Source organism: Filicampus tigris, chromosome 15 (genome assembly GCF_054856515.1).
Source record: "Filicampus tigris isolate MCC_2025a chromosome 15, RoL_Ftig_1.0, whole genome shotgun sequence".
In the NCBI taxonomy this organism is placed as follows: domain Eukaryota; kingdom Metazoa; phylum Chordata; class Actinopteri; order Syngnathiformes; family Syngnathidae; genus Filicampus; species Filicampus tigris.
This window is the reverse complement of record NC_141231.1, coordinates 14240187-14262163: the sequence shown is the minus strand read 5'-3', so window position 1 is coordinate 14262163 and position 21977 is coordinate 14240187. Positions and strand designations below refer to the sequence as shown.

At 42.6% G+C, this 21977-nt stretch overlaps 2 protein-coding genes across 7 annotated transcripts in view; both read right to left on the bottom strand.

The window, feature by feature from the left end:
• Window positions 1-3695, bottom strand: part of loxhd1a (lipoxygenase homology PLAT domains 1a) — a 28677-nt gene extending 24982 nt beyond the window's left edge. The window contains exons 1-3 of the mRNA XM_086054273.1: window positions 3101-3695; window positions 1715-1829; window positions 1414-1425 (exon numbers count right to left, since the gene is read on the bottom strand). Coding sequence (XP_085910399.1) covers window positions 1414-1425; window positions 1715-1829; window positions 3101-3695 — 722 coding nt within the window. The remainder of the gene's footprint in view (window positions 1-1413; window positions 1426-1714; window positions 1830-3100) is intronic.
• A 1815-nt stretch (window positions 3696-5510) lies between these two features.
• st8sia5 (ST8 alpha-N-acetyl-neuraminide alpha-2,8-sialyltransferase 5) lies at window positions 5511-21712 on the bottom strand. 6 transcript variants are annotated; one of them, XM_086053458.1, is made up of 9 exons: window positions 21163-21712; window positions 16279-16386; window positions 15857-15952; window positions 13006-13098; window positions 12442-12600; window positions 10725-10869; window positions 9630-9742; window positions 8657-8749; window positions 5511-8560 (listed from the first exon to the last, which is right to left on the bottom strand). In XM_086053458.1, the coding sequence occupies exons 1-9, from the start codon at window positions 21306-21308 to the stop codon at window positions 8098-8100; spliced, it is 1416 nt and encodes a 471-aa protein (XP_085909584.1). In that variant the 5' UTR covers window positions 21309-21712; the 3' UTR covers window positions 5511-8097. The 6 variants fall into 6 exon arrangements, with proteins under 6 accessions (XP_085909584.1, XP_085909585.1, XP_085909587.1 ...); XM_086053459.1 differs by having other exon boundaries at window positions 12442-12528; XM_086053461.1 differs by lacking the exon at window positions 15857-15952.
• Window positions 21713-21977: the final 265 nt, after the last annotated feature.

The following is a 21977-nucleotide window of genomic DNA, read 5'->3' as shown; positions in this document are numbered from 1 at the left end:
AAAAAAGCTGAAGAATAAGAAAAAAGTACAGGCAATCCATTTGCTGGAGAACAAAGAACAAGCAGAAACATCAGTCCCCTATATGGTCTTGCGAAATTTCCTGATGTCAAGTATTTCAAACTTCTTTAGCAGCGCTTTTGGTTGAAAGCTGAAAAGCGACATTCAGCTTCAGAGGTTCCGCTCTCTCTTTGTCCTGAACCCACATCTCCAACACGCAGGCTTGTATGATTAAAGCGCACAGTGTCATGTACTGAAGCATGGAAGTGGATTACGGAAAGAAAAGCAAACCCAATGCAAACTTTGGAATTCATGCAACCGGCGAGTCCCACTGAATTTCCAAAGAGTTGCACGCTGGCCCCGACCGTATCGTGTTGTTAGTCACACAATACAGGCGCGACCTGATATAAGTACTGGTATATACGGGAGTAAGGTGAAACTCCTGGATGCGCTCGCCGTGTATGCTATTTCATCAGCTGCAGTCACACAGCATGGACACACTGAATACACGGGGCGCGCACGCCGACTCAAGGTGTGGGTGACATGGTCCCGCACGGGACGACAATAAAGTCAGGATGTCCTATTGCGCAGCCCGGTAACCCGATCGGTCAATCAATGTGCGACTGCCTGGCGGTCATTTGATCGTCTGCGGGGGGGAAAAAAAATAAATAAAATGACATCGTGGTTTTCTTCCATTCGCTTCGGAATGGGGAAGAAGACCCGCCATGTCACGTAGTTCCGCCTTACTCCAAATACTGTATAGAAGAGAGCATCGTGTTGCTATGGCGACCCAATCGCTCTCGTCAGAAGGCTCGGCTTGGACGGCAATTTAACCCTTTATCGGTGCAAGGATACAATTTTGGGAGCTTAAACCATAACTGAAGTTTTATAGTTCTGTCAAATTGGCCACCCTGCTTCGTTCACACTTAATGAGGATAACTGAAATTCTTCACAATTTAGTGTTACTCGTGTCTCGTAGACAAGGATCAAATTTGGGCGCAATCAGGCAAACTCTCTAGGACTAGTTCATTTTTGAAGGAATGGTCAAAATGACTCTAAAAATTTCCATTTAACACCAAAATGGCAGACTTGCTGTTCATTTTACGACACGGGCCGTGAGGACTTTTTGTGTGTCTACTCATGAAAGACATGCCTACCAAATTTCATGGTGCTAAAGGACACTGTTTTGGGGGACTGAACACTCAAAATAAGGGGTCATTTTTGGGCTCCAAATAACGGCAATATGGACAAATGTATTTGTCTGTAGTTGAATTTAAATGGGTGCCCGATAAAGGGTTAATGTATTTGAAAATGATATTCAATTAAAAATGAATAAATGAGATGCTCTCTTATACAGTGCTGCACAGTACAAGCCAACACCAGGAACAGAATCTTAAACCTCCAGAGTACCGGTACCTCTTTTCTGTGCTGAAAAGACCAGAGGGGAATAGAAAATGTGAATTAGTTACTTTGCATGAATAAAGTTACTTTTCGGAGAATGACTGCAGGTTGGACCCTGGGAACTCAAACAGTTCGGCTAAACAAAACAAAAAAAAAACGTACCCTAACCTTCAAAACCTTACTCTAATACTAACCCTCAAACCGTAACCTTAGTTCGACTTCCGAGGGTCCACGCAAAGTCGGGAGTTATTTGTACAAATACGATTGTTAAAGTATATGCATTCAGAGTCCAAAATAGAAACAATTTGCTGCTCACTTGCTGGCCAGATGAACTTTGGGGGTAACACCAAACTCTCCAAAAAGGGTGACGAACACATTGGCATCAGTCCCGGCTCCCTTCACATCGCCAGTGATAGCGACCACCTCGTAGACTAGAACCAGAGGAAGTCAATTAAGTTCAAACGAAGCGATCCCGTCAAAAGAAACAGAAAGTCTTTTTTTCCAACTGTACCCTCCCCGTTTCCAGACATCAATAAATCATCAATCGTTGTGCTCTTCCTAACTTGATTAGTGACCAGACGAACCCAAAGAAAAGATTCAAGAGCCATGTCCATGTTCGGTTTTATTTACGCTGTAAATAAAGAGACTGGGGGTGTGATTGGGCTTTTAAGAAAAAAAACTAACATAGCTCTCTGACCTTTAACAACAACATTAAAAGTTCAACAGGAGATTAGTCAAGGGAAATTCAATATCACTGCTGTGTTTACACTCTTCAAGTGATTACATCAGAGATTGTTAAAAAAAATAAATAAATGTGCCGGTATTTAAATGGACAGTCACGGCTTGGAAGATTAAATAAGGGGTGGTGAATATTAATCTTTTCAGGCGCTTTGGTCAAATTTTGACCTGATGGAGTTGCGTTAATGGAGTGTGGTGAGTCATGAAATGTCGCTGCCATGGTCAGCCTACACGCAATGACGAAAAACTTTTTTGCGACTGAGTGCCACCCATCTGTCGTGTATGCGTAGTTCCAATTTGGTCGCGTGACATTCCCCAGGACCCCTTTGAATTGTCAAAAATGACCCTAAAATGGCCGCTTCAAGACCACAACCAACAATGCTGACTTCCTTTGTCTTTTGGGGGTATGCCTTTTTTGAGACTTTTTTTGTGGATGCATTCATGATTGTCATTTCTCGTCGCTAAGACAAACTGGCTCCAGGAAATATTTTAAAATATCTATATTTTGGTTGCATTATTAGGGTTTTGTGTTTTACGGCGAGTCCTCCAACTTAGTTGCGTGGCTCCGACCACACATTCTTCCAGCCAACATGCAACGACCAAAAACTCACTAGATTACCGCTCCAATCATGTGAGTTAATTCGGGAACTTTCTCTCAGGAACAACCTCAGAAAGAATCCCAAGCCTACCCTACTGCTCACCGCAGGATATCAAAGAAAACCGTCCCTATGTTGAAAGGTCACAGATAAACTGGAGCCTATCCCATGGGGGGGTCAACTCTGGTCTGGTTGCCAGTCAATCACATGGACTTCATGTTTTTAGAATGTTGGATGAGTACCTGGAAGAACCCTACACAAATGCCTTTGATTCTGAGACGAGACCGAGAGCCTCAAAAAGAGGTCTCAAGACCGGTTTCCAGATCAAAACCGATCCCGGGAACCACAACACCGAGTGATACTCTCACCTTTCTTCTTGTAGTAGATGTCCTCGTAGCCATCGGATGAGTCTGTGTGATAGTTCAGGAGTTCGCTCTGATAGATTGCCGCGTAGTCCACATGCTTGTTTTTGGATTTCTTCCCTTTTTTCTTTTTATCCTCGTCACTTTCGCCCGATCCCTTCTTTGCTTTCTTCTTCTTCTTCTTTTTGGAGTCCTCCTCCTCCACTGGTTCATCTCCCTCATTGTGGGGTCCTTTCTTCTTCTTACCGTCTTTGCTCTTGGTCTTCTTCTCGGCGTCGACTTCGTCCGCGATCTCCGTTGAGGATTTCTTCTTCTTTCTCTTCTTCTCCTCCTTCGTCACCTCGCTTGCGTCCTCTTTGGCCGCTGGGTCGTTGTTGTTCTGCTCACCTTCCTCCCTCTCGATTTTTTTCTTCTTTTTGTCTTTTTCACCTTTCTTGTCTTTCTCCGAGCCCCTGTTGCCGGAACGCTCGGAACTCTTGTCCTTCTTCCGTGTCTTCTCACCTTGGGTGCTCCTCCTCTTCAACTCGGGCGCTTCCTCCACTTCCTCATCCACTTCCTCACTTTCTTCTATTAATCTCGAATGTTTCTGCTTGGACGGCATCTTTGCTTCACTCTCTTAAGAGTTAGGCGAGGTTTCGACAGAGATGGGGCAACTCATTTGAACCCTCGGCTGCTGGGAGCTTCTGCTTCCGTGGCCTTCGGAGCAGCCTAGACGAACCGTCAACAAAACTCGCGCAGGACTCATGAAAAATTAGCCGCCTTGGCACGTGACCGTCGGGAGAAAGCCGTGTGAAAAAAGAGCCTTGCGCAGAGAGAACTTATCCTCGCATTCCATTATTCATGGCATCAGGATCGCTTTACGGGACAGGGGTGTCTCAACGCTGAACATGAACCCGTTTTTACACTGGCGAGCTTTCTAAGTGGTCGTAAATCGACAATACCCTTACTCGGGCACTCGCGCGTCCGGGGAAGTGAGTTTCATGACGGTAAAGAAGATATAGTTTGAGGCTCCATCCTCCATCAGCTGGGGCCTATCTCAATTGACTTTGTTGAAGAAACAGGCTCATACAAACAGATTCATATTCATGCTCACATTCACACCTGTGGGCTATTTAGAGCTTTCATTCAACCTAACAAGCATGGTTTTGGGAATGTGGGAGGAAGAGTTCGACTGTTGTCCCCAAAAATGGTCCATGGCCAGGTACCTGCCCATGGGTACCCCCAAAGAATAACGTTTTTCTAAACATGGCATATACTGTATACCTAAAATGTGATCACATGGTTGCCAGGGTTGTAGAGGAGCATATACATGTATGTCCCAAACGGGAATTGTATGTTATTGCCCGGGCAAGAATCTTCGTCAGCAATGCCACCCGGCCATCCTCCACCCCGTTGACGGATAGTTCTGCGAAACATCAGTCATACCACAAACCAGTCCCCGAACCAGGAAAAAAAATTCGGGACCCCTGGGGTAGAACATGTAAACTTCACACAGAACAGCTGGAGATTAGATTTGAACCCAGAACCACAGAACTGCGAGTTAGACGCGCTAACCATTATTTCACTGTGCTAGTTTAAACTTGTAAGTGAATATTGTTTCGAAGAAAGAAGAAATGACTCAACGGAAACTTCCATGAAATCCTCAACTTTTGAGTGTTTTGGGCCTGCTTGGTTTGTTTTAGATTGTGCTTGATTAGAATGTAATTCTGAGAAAGATGGCATTTATTGATTTTGGTGCTGCTTGCTTAACATTTCTATTAACATTGCATGTGATTGGCACGCAGATCCCTAGCTGCCAAATCCCTCCATTAGGCTTATTGCTGACGCCTGACACCTGAAGTTGGCATCCTGGGACGTTTACGTGTAGAATAGATATAGTTGCCATCCAACTTATTGGCCTTAGTTTATTATTTAGATATTTTACGGAGAATGGTCAATATGCATTTTTTTCCCTTTGTTTTACTGTGCATATTGATGATGACGAGCTTTTATCTGCTTTTGTACAGGTGGTTTGTTTTGTAATAGATATTCGTTTTCCCAAAGAAAATCATTCTAATATGGTTAAAATGTATTTAATTACCAGTAATCAGCTGTATGCAACTGCAACTTTTTTGGGGGGCATTTCTGTCTTTTCACCATCACAAAGTCTAGTCAATTCATTTTTAGACAGCTGAGTTTCAATTTTTTTTTTTTCAATACAGACTTCAATTTTAATCAAATAACATATATTGATTGTGTTTTTAAAAAAAATATTTAATAGTTAATTCTTCTTGATTTAGTCTGCTGTAAATGTGAATTAGTCTTTTTTTAAAAAAATTTATTATTATATATTATTGACATATTTTGGTCCCTTTGTACTGGAAGCTCAGTAACGACAATAATAATGATAATAATAGAGAGAACTGTACAAGAAAACAAAAATCCAAACCAGTTTATTTACAAACATGATTCCGCAGAGCCAAGCACAGTTTCTTTTCCCTTTACAGATTATGCAGCGTGGTCCCAGTGTTTTTACTCCTAGTCTCACTTCTAACAGCCGTTAAGATGGTGGCGCAAACATTTTGGTGCCCAACACATATTTCGCCGGCAAATGATAACATTGTCGACACACTGCAGCGGTCCGATGTGAAAGAAGTACGATTCAGCTCTGCCTAAGTACGGCTCGCTTCCACCCGTCGAACAATCTCTTGGACGAAGAGGTTTCTGTGAGTGTAAACTTAATTCAGTGAGCACTGAAGCAGGCACGCACAAAAGCTTTATCATGCACGACGAGTATGGAATGAAATAGAACACGGCGAGGAGTCTTCAGTGAGGCCAACGCATCCTTTGATTGATTTCGAGGGACAAACTCAGGGAATATAGATGAGAATTGCATATTGAATGAAGAGAATGGAATGTCATAAGGCAGCATGGCATAAGACGAGCGAAGATAAATACAGTAATCCCCCGCGATTGACCTTTTGTAAATTCCTGTGGAACTATTTGCTCAATCTGAAAGGCCCGATGAGGCCATGGGATGGCAGTAAAGCTCTCTCAACAAGAAAGTAGTACATTCGTGCTGAGGAGCCATGTTAGATTGACATCGACTCAAATGATAATATGTAAGGGAGGGGCGGGGTTTAGCCGTTTCTTTGTAACTTTTGAAGTTGCATTTTATACAAACCAACCCTCCTAACGCTAACCTCCCAAAAAAAGACAAAATTAGAAAATATATGAAAACTTTTTTGAGGGAAAAAAAAAAAAAAGACTTGCAAAACATTTAAGCCGTACGCTTGGAGAGCTACACACACACACACACACACACACACACACACAAATCTCGGGTTGTTTTCCTAACCCACTTGCTAGATAGCTGTGGATTTTATAAACATACTAATTATTTTGATCCAGCAGATTAGGTTGAACATTGGATGTTGGACAGTTTTGCTGCGTGCTGACGTTGAAGTTAATTTCGTGTAAAATTCTTAGAAAATGCTCATGGCGGCTGAATGGCCGAGTGTGAATCACTGATCAGTTCAAATCCTGGTCAGAGCAGATGGCCCACCCACACTCTAAAAACAGTTAGGTCAAAAATAACCCAAATTGGGCTATGAATTAAATAACCCCAATAGTTGGGTCTGTCAAATTTTGACTCATTTTGGGGTTATTTGACTCAACTTATTAGGCAACATTAAAAAAAATCAATCAAAATCTGTTGAAGCATTTGTGATGTGATGATGTCACAGACATGTTATTAAAACTCCTGGGAACGGTTTAAATTTACATCAACATTTTTTAGCAGGGGCATTAGTTATTTGTGCTTCTTTCAATATTATCGGCAAAATAACGACGTATTACTGTCAATCAAATCAAAGAAAGTCAATCCCATTGTTGCCTGTCGTTGCACAGCTGGAGGATATTTCCTGATAAGGCCACTGGAAAGAGGCCAATTTCAAATGTTCACACCCTGTCAATGTGGGGGAATATTTAAATCCATGACAAAAGTAGACAACTGGATGCTGCGTTTGGAAATACTTGTTTTTTTTTGTTGTTTTTTTTAACCCCAGACAATTTTTGGGCTCTTTTTTTTTTTTGTTTGTTTTTTTTAACACAACATGGAAGAAAGATGCCACGCCCGCCATGTTTGGACGAGTACAGCAACAAGTAGAAAAGAACCAACCTGTACAGCAGAGCCACTAGAAAACGTCACAGCAACAACAACAACAACAACATCAAGAAGACGACCACATGAAAACCACAGTGGAAAACAAGCTTCAGATTGGTCTGAAATGGCGCCCATGAAAGGCAGAAACCTTCGGTGGAACCTCCAAAGTCTTCCTTGGCTCAGTGAAAATCAGATTGCTTTTTCTTTGGCTTTCTTTTTTCGCGATACTGCCACAGGAGGATGGCAAGAGAGAAAAGTGTGATGAGAACAGGAAAGGACGTGCCTCATATCGTTGCTGCCATGTGAAAAACACGAATCTCCTTTTTTTTTTTTTTCTTCTTATTTTTACACGAATGGCGTTTCCGCGTTACAGACATCGCATTAATGTGAAAATTTTTTAAAGTTTCCAAAATTGGAGATAAGTGTTTTTCACAGGACAGCGACGATATGCTCCATTATACTTTTGAACATTTTCAGAGGACAAGTGGTTTTTCCTTTATTGTCGTTGTAACTTGATGTCATGCAAAAATAATTCTTTCAATCTTAAAAGAATTGTTAAAAATCAACGACAAAAGATGTGAGATTATTACAATTTTAAAACGAAAACATTTCAAATGTTGAATTATATTATATATTAGTTAAATAGATGAACTAAATAAAAATGAAGATAATATAATAAAAAAAAAAACATTGTAGTAATTTAAAAAAATAAATAAAGAAATGGATACCATTCATAAATATGCATAGTATCATATTGGAACTTACTAGAAAAAAAAAATGCCATTCTACTTTGGAGGTTCCACCGCGGTCAGATTCTTGCACTTTTGACAAAAGCGCCGCTTCCGAGCCAGTTTGGCCTTCACGTGCACGGCCCCGTGTGCACGCGCACGATACCGCGGGCGTGCATGTGGATGAAGTTGAAGATCTCGTGCGGCATGGCGTGGAAGCCCGGCCGCGGCTTGACGTTGTCGTAGTAGTGGTGCGTGATGAAGATGCCCGACGGGTTCATGGGGAAGGCCCAGAAGCCATAGAGGTGCACCTCCTCGCACATCTCCAGGGCGGCGGTGACCAGCATGAGGCCGCTGCTGAGGCGCTTGGCCCTCACGCCCTGCACCGCCCAGAAGCGCTGCACGTTGAGCAGATACTGCGGGTGGAAGAAGAAGACGCCGCGCTGCGAGTCAAAGTCATCCAGCATGTACTTGACCCGGAAGGACACGTCCGTGTTGCGCGTGTTGTAGAACGCCGGCAGGACCACCGACGAGTTCTCGTAGTTCAGCAGGACGTCGTAAAAGGGACGCCGCCATTTCTCCAGCTTCTGGAACCTAAGGCCGGTGGGCGGGGTCAGCGGAAAAGATTAGATTAGTGTGTTAGAGGCAAAACGGGCCGGATTGGATTTCGTCGGGGAAGATTTAGCGTACCTCTCGGTGATGATGCTGGGATTTACGGTTACCAGGTCCGTTTTTGTGCCGACATCAGCGGAGTATTTCTCGCTGATGGGCGGTATGTTGCATCTAGGGCAAAAGATAAAGAGCAAATGCGGTCTTACCGCAGCAAACATTCTCAACTCAACTTTACAGAGGACTTGAAAAATAACCACTGCTGCAGACAAAGTACTTTTTGAAATCTTTAGAAATTAGACTTTAGCTCACATGTTGACATCGGTTTATGGCACATGTGAGCAAAAGCAAAATATAGTACGTAAACATCTCCCCTATTACTGCGTGTGGTGTTCTATTTTGTTTTTATGTTAAGTAGGGATGTAACGACTCACTCAAGCCCCGATTCGATTTTCAGTTCCCGGTTTTCGATTTGATTCGATTTTTGAAAAATTGCTACCCTGCTTGTCTCTGTGCGCTAGTGTGGTTCTGCAGCCATGCACAAACACAATACGCAATGATGTGTGGCACAAAAGCATACGGTCATTTGATCTACACATTCATGTGCTATGCATCTGGAATGAAAAAACATTCCAAGACGTCATTTTCTAGATGAATTTAATCAACTCGATTTTTGATTCATCGGGGCCAATCAATTTTAAATCGATTTTCGAGTAATCGTTCCATCCCTGATATTAAATGACTATCGCCTTCACTTTTCAGAATATATCAGCCATTGTAGGACAGCTTGGAATATTAAACGTCAGCTGAAAAGTGAGATTTCAGCGCTAACAAACAGAATGTGACAAACGGGCCCACAGCAGGAGCCGGCAACATGCCAGTCATCAGCTCCAAGTTGAAAAGCCTGCTATTGTTTCACTGAGGACAGGAAACTTTTAATTGGAAAATGTGTTATCTTTGCAAAGTGCGAAACATGCATAGGAAAGTAAAGCTCGGCAAAGCTTGCAAAATGGGCGGATTCCATGACAACTGATTTCTTTTTTTTCCCCCCTACCTGAACACAAAGTCTGCCGAATCAATGTCCTTTCCGCACTTGCTGTTTTTGATGATGCCGCCGTTTCCGATCACGGCGCATTTCTTATACTGGGATTTGGAGTATGGCATATCCTAGAAGGCAAAGGGGACTAAAGTAGTCACACTCAAAGTACAGATACTCGCTTAAAAAAAAAAAAAAAAAGTACAAATTCAATTAGCCTAATGTACAAAAGACGGAAATGTACTCAGTATAAAAGTAAAAGTGTTTTGTTTTTTTTAAACTCTCATTTATAAACAATACCCATTTTGACAACTTCATTTGGTCTCCCTTAACTGCGACTGCTTGTTAACGTCGTGAAATTTGGGTTTTCGTTGGGGTTTGTAAAAGCTTGCAAAGATATTCACAGACAGTTTTTCAAAATGTCTAGGCCACAAGAAAAACTGTTTGGGACAAGTAAAAACTGTCTGCGAACATTTTTGCAACCAGCCGCCACTGATTTTTTTTTTTTTTTTTTTTTTTTTTTTTTAACTGTTAGTTAAAGGTGGCATCTCACTGAGCGGCGAATGCTTGTGAACGTAGCGAATTTTGTTTTTTCGTCAGGGTTCGAAAAGGTTGCAAAGATGTTCACAGACAGTTTTAACTAGTCCCAAACAGTTTTTCAAAATGTCTTGGTGCCAAGAAAAAGTAAAGCAAGCATTCACGAGCATCCGCTGCTCAGTGAGATACCGGCTTTAACTAGTCGTAAAAAAATCAGGTTACATCAGCGGCAGCTAGTCAATATAGTATGCTAAGGTGCTGCCTCACCTTCCAGCTTAGTCACCTTGAATAAGGCAAAAAGTTAATGATAGAAATTCAATAAAAATATTTCAAAATATATGTATATGTTTTTAGATGAGCAGTATAAACATATATGTAGTTACTAGGGCAGTAAAAAAATTATCTGGATTTGAAAATCTTTGAGTTAAAAAATGCGGACGCATCAAATCGAATCGTTCCACTCCGAGGGATATCGAGATACGTATAGAATCCACTTTTATCATCTCTGTTATCTGATTCCGTGACATACAATTTGTTCGGAGCTAGTTTTAAAACTGCATTCAGTATAGGACTCACATCTGGGAACATCTTGAAGACCTCGGTGGTAATGGGAAGGATGCCGCTGGTGTCCACCTCATACCTCAGCTTGGTCCCGGCGGGGGTGTTCCTTTTGGTGGTGAACAGGAAGGAAGGAGCGTTGCAGCAGCGAGACAGCGACATTCTGGAACAAACCAAAAATGTGTTCAATGGAGACAGTTGTTGAGCTGCATTTGTGTTCATTTGTAACACGTAAGGCGGCGATCATGAAAACCTGGCGAGAACCCTTCCGTTAATCATGACGCGCCTGATCAACATTTTTTTGACTGAGGCAGCGTGACCGCACACAGAAGCTTCAGCGTGGAGACATTTCTCCATATAAAACCACGGTGATATAAATAATTTCACAAATTAGATTGCTTTATTTCAATTGATCAAAGTATGTGAAAATGGCCCACATGATTTTCTTTCTGTTTGCTTTTGTTGTTGTTTCAATTTTTCCAAAAATGACTTTCTTCAGGCGACTAATTGGCAAACTATAACGGTGCGTTAGGGTCACCTTGCATGATTACTTTAAAGGTCCTGTGACCCTAATACGGCATTGTAGCAAACATAGCCACCAGTGTCTGTTTATATGGTATGGACAAATGTTGCTTTCAAGTCTCACTGTAAAATACAACTATTGTTTTCACACTAAAGAAAAGTAGGGAATTACAGCGGAACTTCGATTTAATGGACTAATAGGGGAGAGGGGTCATCAATTAGATGTGATTGTCCTTTAAATTGAATTACTTTTTGGGGCGGCCCTAAGAACACTCAATACAGTGCAACGTTATTGTTTTGTCCTGCTTTTGTGGCCAAAATTATTGTATATATGTATATTTGGCAAAAACAACTGTATACTAGGGGTGGGAACGATAATCGCTTTTTTTTTTTTTATGCATCGTGCGGCGTATTAAAAAGATACTGAATCGATTCATAGATATTAATAATTGATGTTGAAAGTTTAAAAAAAAAAAAAGAAAAAAGCATGCGCGTTTGTACGTCAGACGTCTGTGCTAGGCTAAGCTAATAGGTGACAAAATGGCGGAGCAAGCAAAACCTGATACGGACGGAGCGAAGTCAAAGTGTGAAATATCAATCTTTGCTCTTCCTTGGGGTTTTTTGTTTTAAAAAAACGGTACCAGTTTTTTACATGGACTATAAAATGTAAGCCGATGTAGTGATGCATCGGAATCGCAATCAAATCGAATCATAGGCCTCTGAATCGGAGTTCAATCGAATCGTGGGCCAAAAACGGCATATTTGAGAGAATTCTATTCGTACGACGTGACGACGGCCATACATCTGAATAGGTAGATACGACGCACTCCTTTTGAGCTGTGTGTGTTCAGCATTGCTAAGCTAATGCCCACGCTTCCCTTGCCTTCGATGGGACTGTTGCCCCTGGCAACATAGCTGCCACGTAGGCACGTTAGCCCGCTCTTATCTGTACTCTACGATCTGTCACAGCGGCGCAACACAGAAACACGTGTACCAGTTTCTGTTGATTGACAATTCGGGAAGGAGCAGAATTTTTGACACCATCTCCTGTCCGTTAAATCCGCAATCTGTCGGTTTCGGCTTCGTGAAATCGAGGTTCAGCTGTAGATATTTGTTTGCCAAAAAAAAAAAAAAAACAGTAGGAGACTGACTGTTACGAAGTTTCTCTGGCATTGGCTTCCATTGGGGCATATTTTACTCCGGTGATTCTTACTTGAAGTTGCTGGTCTCCTCCTTGCTCTGCTCCCACTTACACACCTGCAGGTTGCGCCATCTCTCAAACAGATCAGAGGTTTTGACCCTGGCAGACAGGCAGAGAGACTTGTGGAATGAAGAAGGATAGCCATGACCATGTATTTTCCGATTATTGTTTCTACAAAGGGCGGTAAATCGAAGAAAAAACAACACAAGGCAAACATTATAAAGACGCCAGCAACAGACAAGGGCTGTAAGGGTGGGGAGCAAAAAAAAAAAAACAAAACAAAAAAAACGGAGCAGCAAAAATGTCAGTGATTACACTGCCGAAAACAGCGGCTGTAAATAGATTGTCCTTGAACTGACATTTCCCGGGAGTCGAATATGAAACTATTGGCTCGCAGCCTGTAAAACAATATACTCGACGGTAAAGCCTGATCCAAAAACTGGGAATGATGCCGCTCGGGTTTTAACCGCCTCATTATGGGGCGATGCGAATCTTTTTGAATATACGCCGGAGTGGACAATCGTCACATTCAACTCCTTAAAGAAATCTCCCAACAGACCACAAGAACTCACTCACATTGTCAGGACTTTGACGTCCATAATCTCCTGTCTGAGCTCTTTGCATGTTGTCGAGTTGTACTCGAAGGGCCCGTCATAGTTTCCCAAATACCTGAAGGGATAATTAATACAGAGTCACTGGAACAAGTTGCTGAGAGAGTGGTAGAAGTAGTAGTAGATGGATAAAATATTGCACTGTGGAAACGGGGGAGAATATTTCCCTCACTCAATAACAATGTGTTATGACAAATAACATGAATATTATTTTGCGGGATTATTTGCTGATTTATATACGAGTACTTATTTAAAACGGTCTGAAAGTGACAATAGAGGTGTCGGTCTGGTGGATGGGAGTATGTCCGTGCGATAGTTGCGAGTGGTTAAACTAAACTCAGTTCGATCATTTTCATTCGGTAAAAAGCAGTGACACCTCAGACACAAACATTTTCGGTAACGCCACCACTGCGCAGCTTTTGTAAACTCCCTGCAGCGACTTTGTGGCACTTGACACTAAAATGCCCGACGGTAAGAAGTAATGTTTTATTTTGTATCCGTTTTCGGGGCAAAAACATTCAATGCAAAATAAACAAACACGATACTGAAACATGAAAGCGCATTACTGTATAATTTGGTGTTTAGATTGGGTGATATTTAAAGTAAAAATCAACCCAAACATATTTTTTTCCAAGAATATGTTATATGTAAACACACTAGTTGAAACAAGGCATTCTGATCAATATTGCGTTTGTGGAATAAGAGTTAATCCACTCGTTTTTTTAGCTATCTCTGGGGGCGGCCATTTTGTCACTTCTGTCGACTGAAAATGACACCACAACTGCTCAGGGCTCAGGTAACGACGAATCACGGCTCAGCTGTGATTGGTCGTGATGTCATTTTCAGTCGACAGAAATGACAAAATGGCCGCCCCCTGAAATGGCTAAAAAAAAAAGGGGTGGATTTTGCTGCTTAACTCATATTCCTCAAACGCGCTGTTAATCAGAATGCCGTGTTTCAACTAGTGGGCCTGCTGGGAACATATTCTTGAAAAAAAATATATGTTTGGGTTGATTTCCTACTTTAAGCAGCAAAAAATCATAATTGGATCAAGTTACATTCGCAGAATGAATTGTGGATGGTTGATGACGTCACTGCAACATGTCACGTGGCTGTGCATGGTGGCAAAATGCGATGGCAGTTTGGAAAACAAAGAAAGAGACCAAAGAACTTAAGGCGCGATACAAAGGTGGGGATGCATTGAAAGGAACAAGATGCAGAATAGAATACCGCACAAATCAACGGTGACACCGGTTGTTTTGTCTAAATCCACCTGATGATGCATTCCAGGAAGAGTCCGTCTGACATCGTTCATTTTCATCGCCGATAAGTGGCTGTGACGGTTGAACCGCGTGGTCGTATAAGTCAACTTTACGATTGTTGTCACATCGATTTTTGGCAAGTTACTGTGTTGGTGCTGAAGTCAGGGGGCAAATATTTTCTGATCTCCCGGGGGGGGGGGGGGGGCCGTTTCCGATTGTCCATGGGCCCTTGAGACTTTTTCATGGGTCCTTTCATAATAGATGTCCACCCAGTTTCATGTTTTTCGGTGAAAAAGGTGTTGGGGACAATTTTTTTTAAATCTTTCAGCAGGCATTTCCAAGGGTCTTTTCAGGGCTCATGGTGGGGACCCCCAATGTTGAGGCCACACCCCAGTCATTCATTGAAAGACTAATAAAACGCAACGTCTCCAAGAGGGCAGTCTTAAGAACCCAAATAATGTCAATGTTTCAGTTGTTTTGCATCCAAATTTTCCAACCAATACAATTTAGGCAGGCGTAAACCAAGGTTATTATAGTTCAAACTTAAAAAAAATCAACTAGAACGAATGAAACCTAAACAGAAATGAAGCATCTTTGTTTTTTGCGTCCTGTCACGATCGACATGTCTGGCCAATTTCACCTTGAGGGCTCAGATCATTTTTCACGATTGCCTCGCCCACATTAGATGGCGAAGGAAAACAAACGTCCCAATTTAGATTTGCCCATCTGCGGGACCTACTTTCAACATGGACTCGTTTGCTGACCCATTTACCAACCGTGGTATCTGCCCACATACAGTAAATTAGTTTCGGGAGGTATTTTGTTGAAGTTAACAGCAATATAAGGTATAATACCATGCGGTATTTGGAAATTCAAGTGTGATAGCGTTTTTTTGTTTTTTTTTTCCTAAAAAGTGTGGTTACGCCCGACAGCAACAATTATGTCAATTAGTGATTAGATTTTTTTTTTTTTTTTTTTTACAGCAGAGCAATTGCGAGTGGTGTTCCTCAGGGGTCATGTTCGGAGCCCCTAGAATACATCAAATTTTCTCCAGGATACATGCTTTTTCAGGTCCCCCCACCCCAAAAAGGCGATTCATTCGTCTAAAGAATAATGATAAACAAAGAGGTTACAAAAGGGCCTCATAACAATATTAGGAGGTACAAAAAGTAGGGTTTTCAATCCAAGAGACAATGCAGATGTGAAGAAGGGAAGGCACTGGGAGGCGTGTCCACACTATGTACATGGCATACACACAAGAGCTGCGCGGAACACGACACAAGGCATTGGGAGGATGGATGCTCGACGGGACACAATGGGCGGCACATCGACAGGAGGCTCCGCCAGATTTTGGAGCCGGCCGGGATGGTGGGGGTTTGGGGATGGGGGGGGGGGGGTTGTGGGCGGGGTTAAGGTGAACGTAGTCATGCAAATCTGGAAGTGCAACCACCACGGGGAACAATCACTTGTGTACCCTTCAGACCAATGAAAAAGAAAAGAGAGGCATTCTCGGGTTTCTGTGAATGTACTAGAAATGCCTTCAAACGGGCCTACCTGTGAGAGCGTTTGTTTTTCTTCTTAATATCGGCTAGGCAGGGTGTGACTATTACGGAGATCTGTGAATCTGGCTGAAAATGCTGACGGAAACATCTGTCAACATGCAGACAGGTTAGGAGTTAAACGTGGGACGTAGTCCCCCCCCCCTCGCCACATACCCAACCCCCCCCCCCGCGACATCCCCCATGATGTTGCGAAGAACCTGCAGACTTCATAACAGAGAATGAAAAATATAGTAAATGCTGTTTATCTGAGGACTTCTGCTGCTGGGTCCAAGCATGCAATGCTGATTTTGAAAAAGCGTGTGTGTGTGTGTGTGTATGTGTGTGTCCGTGTGTGTGTGCGTGACCTCTCATTATAGCTCACTCTCTGTGCTCTCTAGAGGTGTGGTGCAGTCAGTGGCGCTGGGAACAAGGTACCTTTTCCTTCCATTTCTGGCGGGCTTGAGAGATCCGTCATCCGAGAAATTAACGGGACCGCTCCAATTTCCTGTCTCGTCCCCTTTGAGTCGGCTAAACTGTTGCGCACTAGCAAGAAAATGAGGCAGTTTATTTGGGTTGATGTCCTCGATGTTTTCCGAGCCGCGCAGAGAACAGAAAACAACCATATCCAGTCTTCAGCCACGGCATCAGCAGGGTACGCAAACACACACAAACATACTTGAACGCAAACACACACAGATACACTTTGCACATTGAGCTTGAGCAGCTGTTTGTCTCAAGAAAACAGTGAAAAAAAATGACACAAAAATGATTTTTTTTTTTTTTTTTTTTTTCCTTCCGAACCTGCTCGAAAAGTGGCCGCGGCCAACAATCATAAATGTTAAACCTGTTCAATATTTACCATGGAAAATCGTGAAATCCTTGTTCCTTTTATCTCAGGCAGGTTTATTTTTTCGGTTAGCATTTCCCTGACATTTTTTCCGGCGCAAACCTTCGCCTCCTTCAGAAGAAGGCGAACCAACCATTTCAATTACAAATAAGAGACAGAATGAACTTCATTCTACGATGGAAAATCTTTGTCTCGTCACTGCCGAGTCACGGCCGGAGACTATAAGAGTAGTAAGCACACACGGCTTGGCTGGCTGACATTATGAAAATTGGTTTAGATGTCAAAATTCTATAGGTGACCCGGCACAGCAAAATGAGTCAGAGTGACCCTTATTTCAGGAATGTGCTTTTGGCGTAATCAAAAAGAATCATCTCAACTTTCCAATCGTATACCAACAATTGCGCTGTGCCACTCGTAACATTATAATGACTCGTTATATCATTGCCACAGATGAATAGGCAGATAAGACACGCAGCTCAACGTCGTTAGCAATTCCGTGTGTGGATGGCAAGAAAACCAAAAGAGCAACGGGGCCGGCGCATTGCGCTGCACACGGTTTGCGTACAAGGCCGGAAATAACGACAAGCGAACTGGGGATTTCAAAACATGCTTTTTGGCGTTGACAAAAAAGTAAAGAGTGAGTAAAAGGCAACGAAAATGCTACGAAAATGGCAAGGTAATATGTGATTGCTTAGCTTGATTTTAAGATAATTGCTGAATTCTTTGTTGAGTACCTTTTACAATTTTTTTTTTTTTTTTAACTCTTCACAATGTTTAGATCATGAAAAAGTAGGTTTTCATCAACGATAGAGGTCGAAGTTTGATGTACTAAACCATTATTGTCACACGTGTACCCCACTTGAGGATTAATCACAGGTACTCACATACCATGCTTGAGTCCACTATCCGATCAAATTCAGTAAAAACCCAATTATCGGATGTCTCTTAAAGATTATTCCGGGCCACTATCCTGAGGTATGGGGGGTGGGGGGGTTAAGATGGATTTATTTCCCCTCCCTGATCTTCTCAGAAAACAGTGGAGGCCACTAATCGTAAATGTCGAACTGGTTCTATATTGCGACGGAGAGCACATCAACGAGTACTCTCTCTGTTAGAACACTCAGCTTCTTTTTTTTTTTTTTTTTTTTTTTGCTATTTCAGCACCGCTGTAAATCTGCACAGCTCGGGGAAGCTAATGCAGCAGTGTAACTCAAAGACTCCATCAATGGGGGTGAGGGGGGGGGGTGGAGCTTGTGGCAAATGCTGTTCAATCTCCCGTGACTTCCACACAGATCAATCGGGCATCTTGAATAGAAAACTTTACGAGAGCGTTCATCTCACTCATTAAGAACTAGTCCGGAAAAAAAAAAAAAAAAAACGCCTCGCATTTGGCCCGCAGCACTTACGATCCCGCGCCTGCCCTTGAGCAACTCTATTAGGCCCTGAAAGCAGGAAGAATGCTCTTAGTAGTACTCAAAGCCTGACACATTGACAGTATCCACAGACGCTTCCTGTGGCGACAAAACGCTCTTTGCATTCAAGAGGTTTTTTATCGCAGGACTCAAAATGAACTAAATAGTTTGAATCTCAACTCTATTTTTGAATTACTGCTATGAGAAGTGATGAGAGGGCTGTCAAAGTCAAAGCGTTAACTATGGAGATTAGTTTAAGTTTTATAATGCATGAAAAAAAAAGTTAACTCAGTTAACTCGGTTTGATTCACTTCCTGTGGCAGCTGACCTCTGTTCACTTTGCAGCCAAACTTAGAGGAGAGTTAGTGTTTTTAGATTTTGTTTTTAGATTTTTTTACTTCAAGAAGTTGCTCGATGGCTCATTGGAGAATTCCAAAATAATTGTGTATCGTATGTATATGTATCGTTCAACAGTTACAGGAAAAGCATCATGTTCAAGGATTAGATAAATAAGCTACCATATTAGAAAGGTCTTTGGATCAAAATATACTTTTACTTTTTTCCACATTAATTCCACGATTTTACTCAAGTAAATATCGGTTCCAGGCATCGTAAAAAAATGTACTTGAAAAATGCGATTAATCGCGATCAATTATGGAAAATTTTTGCGATTAATTAGTCGTTCTAGCTATAAACATATTAAGTGCACTCTTGTCTACACAAACTGTTTACTATTCTTCAAAACATCAACTCTTCATGTTTAATGTATTTTCAGGTTTTTAAAATTCCTTGTAATTTGGAAGAAGTGCTTTTAACTGTAACACTTTCTTAGATATCTGACTGAATAGTTTGGAAATTCAATGACGAATTCAAATGTAAACTGCTTAAACTGTCATTTTCTTTCTATATCCGATATTATTATTGCTTATCCTCATTAAGGTTGCAGGTGATCTGGAACCTATCCCAGGTGACTTTTGACCTGGTTGCCAGCCAAACGCAGAGCACACGTCGACAACCGACAACCATTGACTCCCATTCAGATGAATGTTTTTGTAATGTGGAAGGAAGCCTTGAGAAATCCCACGCCAGCATGAATGCAACATGCAAACGCCACAAAGGAAGGCCAGTGCCCGGATTTGAACCCGCATCTATGAAGCGAATGTGCTAACTGTTAGCCCACTGTTCCAATATATTTAAATCCAAAGATAGAACTCCTAAAGTGAAAATCAACGCAAACACTTTTTTTTTTTTTTTCAAAAATATGTTCCCAGCAGCCCACTAGTTGAAACATGGCATTCTGATTAATATTGCGTTTGTGGAATATAAGTTAAGCAGCAAAAACGACCAATCGCGGCTCAGCTTCAGAAAACAAGTCAGCCGTGATTGGTCGTTACCTGAGCCCTGGGTAGTTGTGATGTCATTTTCAGTGGACAGAAGTGACCAAATGGCCGCCCCCAGAGATGGCTCAAAAGGGGTGGATTAACTCTTAATCCACAAACGCAGAATGCCTTGTTTCAACTAGTGGGCTTGCGTCGAAAATATTCTTGAAAAAAATGTTTGGGTTTGCTGTGAATTTGAACGCTCAAAAGTATTTATTAGATTAAGTAGCCAGCACTAAAACTTTCAGAAAAAGTGCAACCAAAAAGTTGGTGTAACATGTTCTGGCTTCATGGGTAAATTGTACAAACAATTTTTCGATTAAATACAACTATAGTCATTTTCGGGAATGCATAACTTCAAAACGTAAAGCAATGACTTAATAGAATACAATCATTTGATGATAGTTTTGTTTCTATGGTTTGAAATGATTTGAAAATAATTGAATTGAAAATGTGTAAAATCTCAAAGTGCCTTTGCAGATCCATCATAACAAATTGCAATCCAATTAAAACAGTGCGAATTTGATATTGGCGCATATACTACTTAAGAGTATATAAGTTACAGCGTATCTCTGCATTACACTTCAACTTTATAGCTTATCTTTATTCATGTAACGCAGTTTAAGGAAAAGACTCCAAAATAAGTCCCTTACTTGCTTTGACCTCTACGGTCGGACATCACCAGAGGGCGATGACATCACACGCGCACACGCAGTCAAGTCATCCCACTCTGGCCTTTCTCATTTCTCACCCCCCCCCCCAAGAGTGTGTGCAGACAGACTCTAGCAAAATGGCCGCCGCTGAGCCCATTGGTTGTTGCCCCCCCGCCCGCCACTCCCCAGTTGCCCACCTGCCACTATTTCGTTCTGTCTCTCTCTCCAATGGGCCCAGCGCCAACGTGCAGGATGCTTGAATTCATGAATCTCACCATTGGGGAGGTTTTTGGATACCATGAATCCATCTCATATACCAGCCTGTGGGGAGCGTGGGGGGTGGGGATGACAGGAGAGGGTTGGGGGGGGGGGGCGTGTGTTCTCTTATAAGGGACTGCAGCACATTATGTTTGCTTGAAGTAAACATAAGAGCTGTCACTTATCTGCGATGTGGCGTTTGTTCATTTGTTTGGGGTTCTTCTCGACATCTGCTCGTCTCGTACTGGAATTTATGAGGCGTATGCCGTGACATCAAGAGAATTGCAGTGTTTTGGGATTCACAAAGATGTTTTTTTCGCTGGGAGGTGCACATGAGAAATGAACACAATAATTGACTTGTGACCGGCTGAAAATCGTCATCACTTCACGCTGAGGTCTTGCCTCTGCAAGATGTGTAAATAGCACCAGTGGAAGAAAGGCGCAAAGTCTAAAAATGATAAGAAATCAAAGGGAGGGGGGGGAGGGGGGGACATCACCACACACGGCCGCTGAGGCGGCGTGTGTATGATATGAACGTGATGCTTGACCATCATCAAAAGAAACCCAATGAAAATTGGTTTTATGCCACAGCTGGGAGGGAGAACGTGGGGGGGGGGGGGGAGGAAACGGATGGATGGTCAATTGCTATTGTTCTCTTCCGGCCATTATAAAGCTTTTTCCCCAGAAGAAGACATCCATTAGGCATTCACGCACGATGCTTTGAACTCTTCAAATCACTGCAAATGTGTCCAAGGTGAAACAGCACCTACCTCTTAATGTAGTTTTTCCCATAGAGAATCTGCTGTAACAGAGTCACCAGTCCAAAAGCGCAAATAAACATGAAACAAAGGGAGCGATTGCCCAGGATGTCTTTACCCGACGACGGGTCTGTGTATCCGATCCTGCGGCGCAGCATCCGGGGCTGACGGTGACACCCTGCTCGGTGTCTCTCTCCGCCGCTGCTGCATTCAGAACCGGGAGGCGCGCGCGTGTCTCGTTGGCCCAAACGGACCGCGCATCGTCCATCAGCCTCCTCACGGGGATGCCGAGCTACGCCTCACTCGTTCCAAATCGAGCAAAAATCGCGATATCAGATGAGGAGACATCCCCACAGGAGAAGGAGGGGTGGGGTTGGGGGGGGGGGGTTAGGTGGTGCAAAGGGAGGAAAATGCAAAATGCGATTAAATCAGGAATTTCTCATGAACCTTATTACGGCCAATAAAGCGACGCTGAACAGAAATGAAGTTGAATTCTTGTCTAAAAGGAGGTGAAAACACGCACCCCTTGCGCGTCATCTCCAAACTGAGCATTGTCGCGTGATTGCACTCTTGAAAGGAGGATGTGCTTTTGTTTTTTTTTTCATTCTTATTTAACCAACGGTAGTCACTAGAGGGCGCCCATTATCCATTCATGCATGCGGGCCTTATTTTTAGCCACCACACCAAGGTCATTTTCTGACTTCTTCAAGGGCGAACTAAACTGGGACTTGTGGGATCGCGTGGGCGTGCTGAGACCCTCGTAGGGGCGGGCAGGTGCTCAAAGTTGAAAAGGAGGCACATGCATGGTCCTTTTTTTCCATCATTGT

Bases quoted from the DNA above. Each gene is read 5' to 3' on its own strand.
- st8sia5 (XM_086053458.1), bottom strand. From the start codon at position 21,308: ATGCTGCGCCGCAGGATCGGATACACAGACCCGTCGTCGGGTAAAGAC. The intron at 16,387-21,162 runs GTAGGTGCTGTT...TTTTCTTGCTAG, and splicing joins GGGAAAAACTACATTAAGAG to TGCGCAACAGTTTAGCCGAC. The intron at 13,099-15,856 runs GTAGGCCCGTTT...TTATCCCTTCAG, and splicing joins AAAAACAAACGCTCTCACAG to GTATTTGGGAAACTATGACG.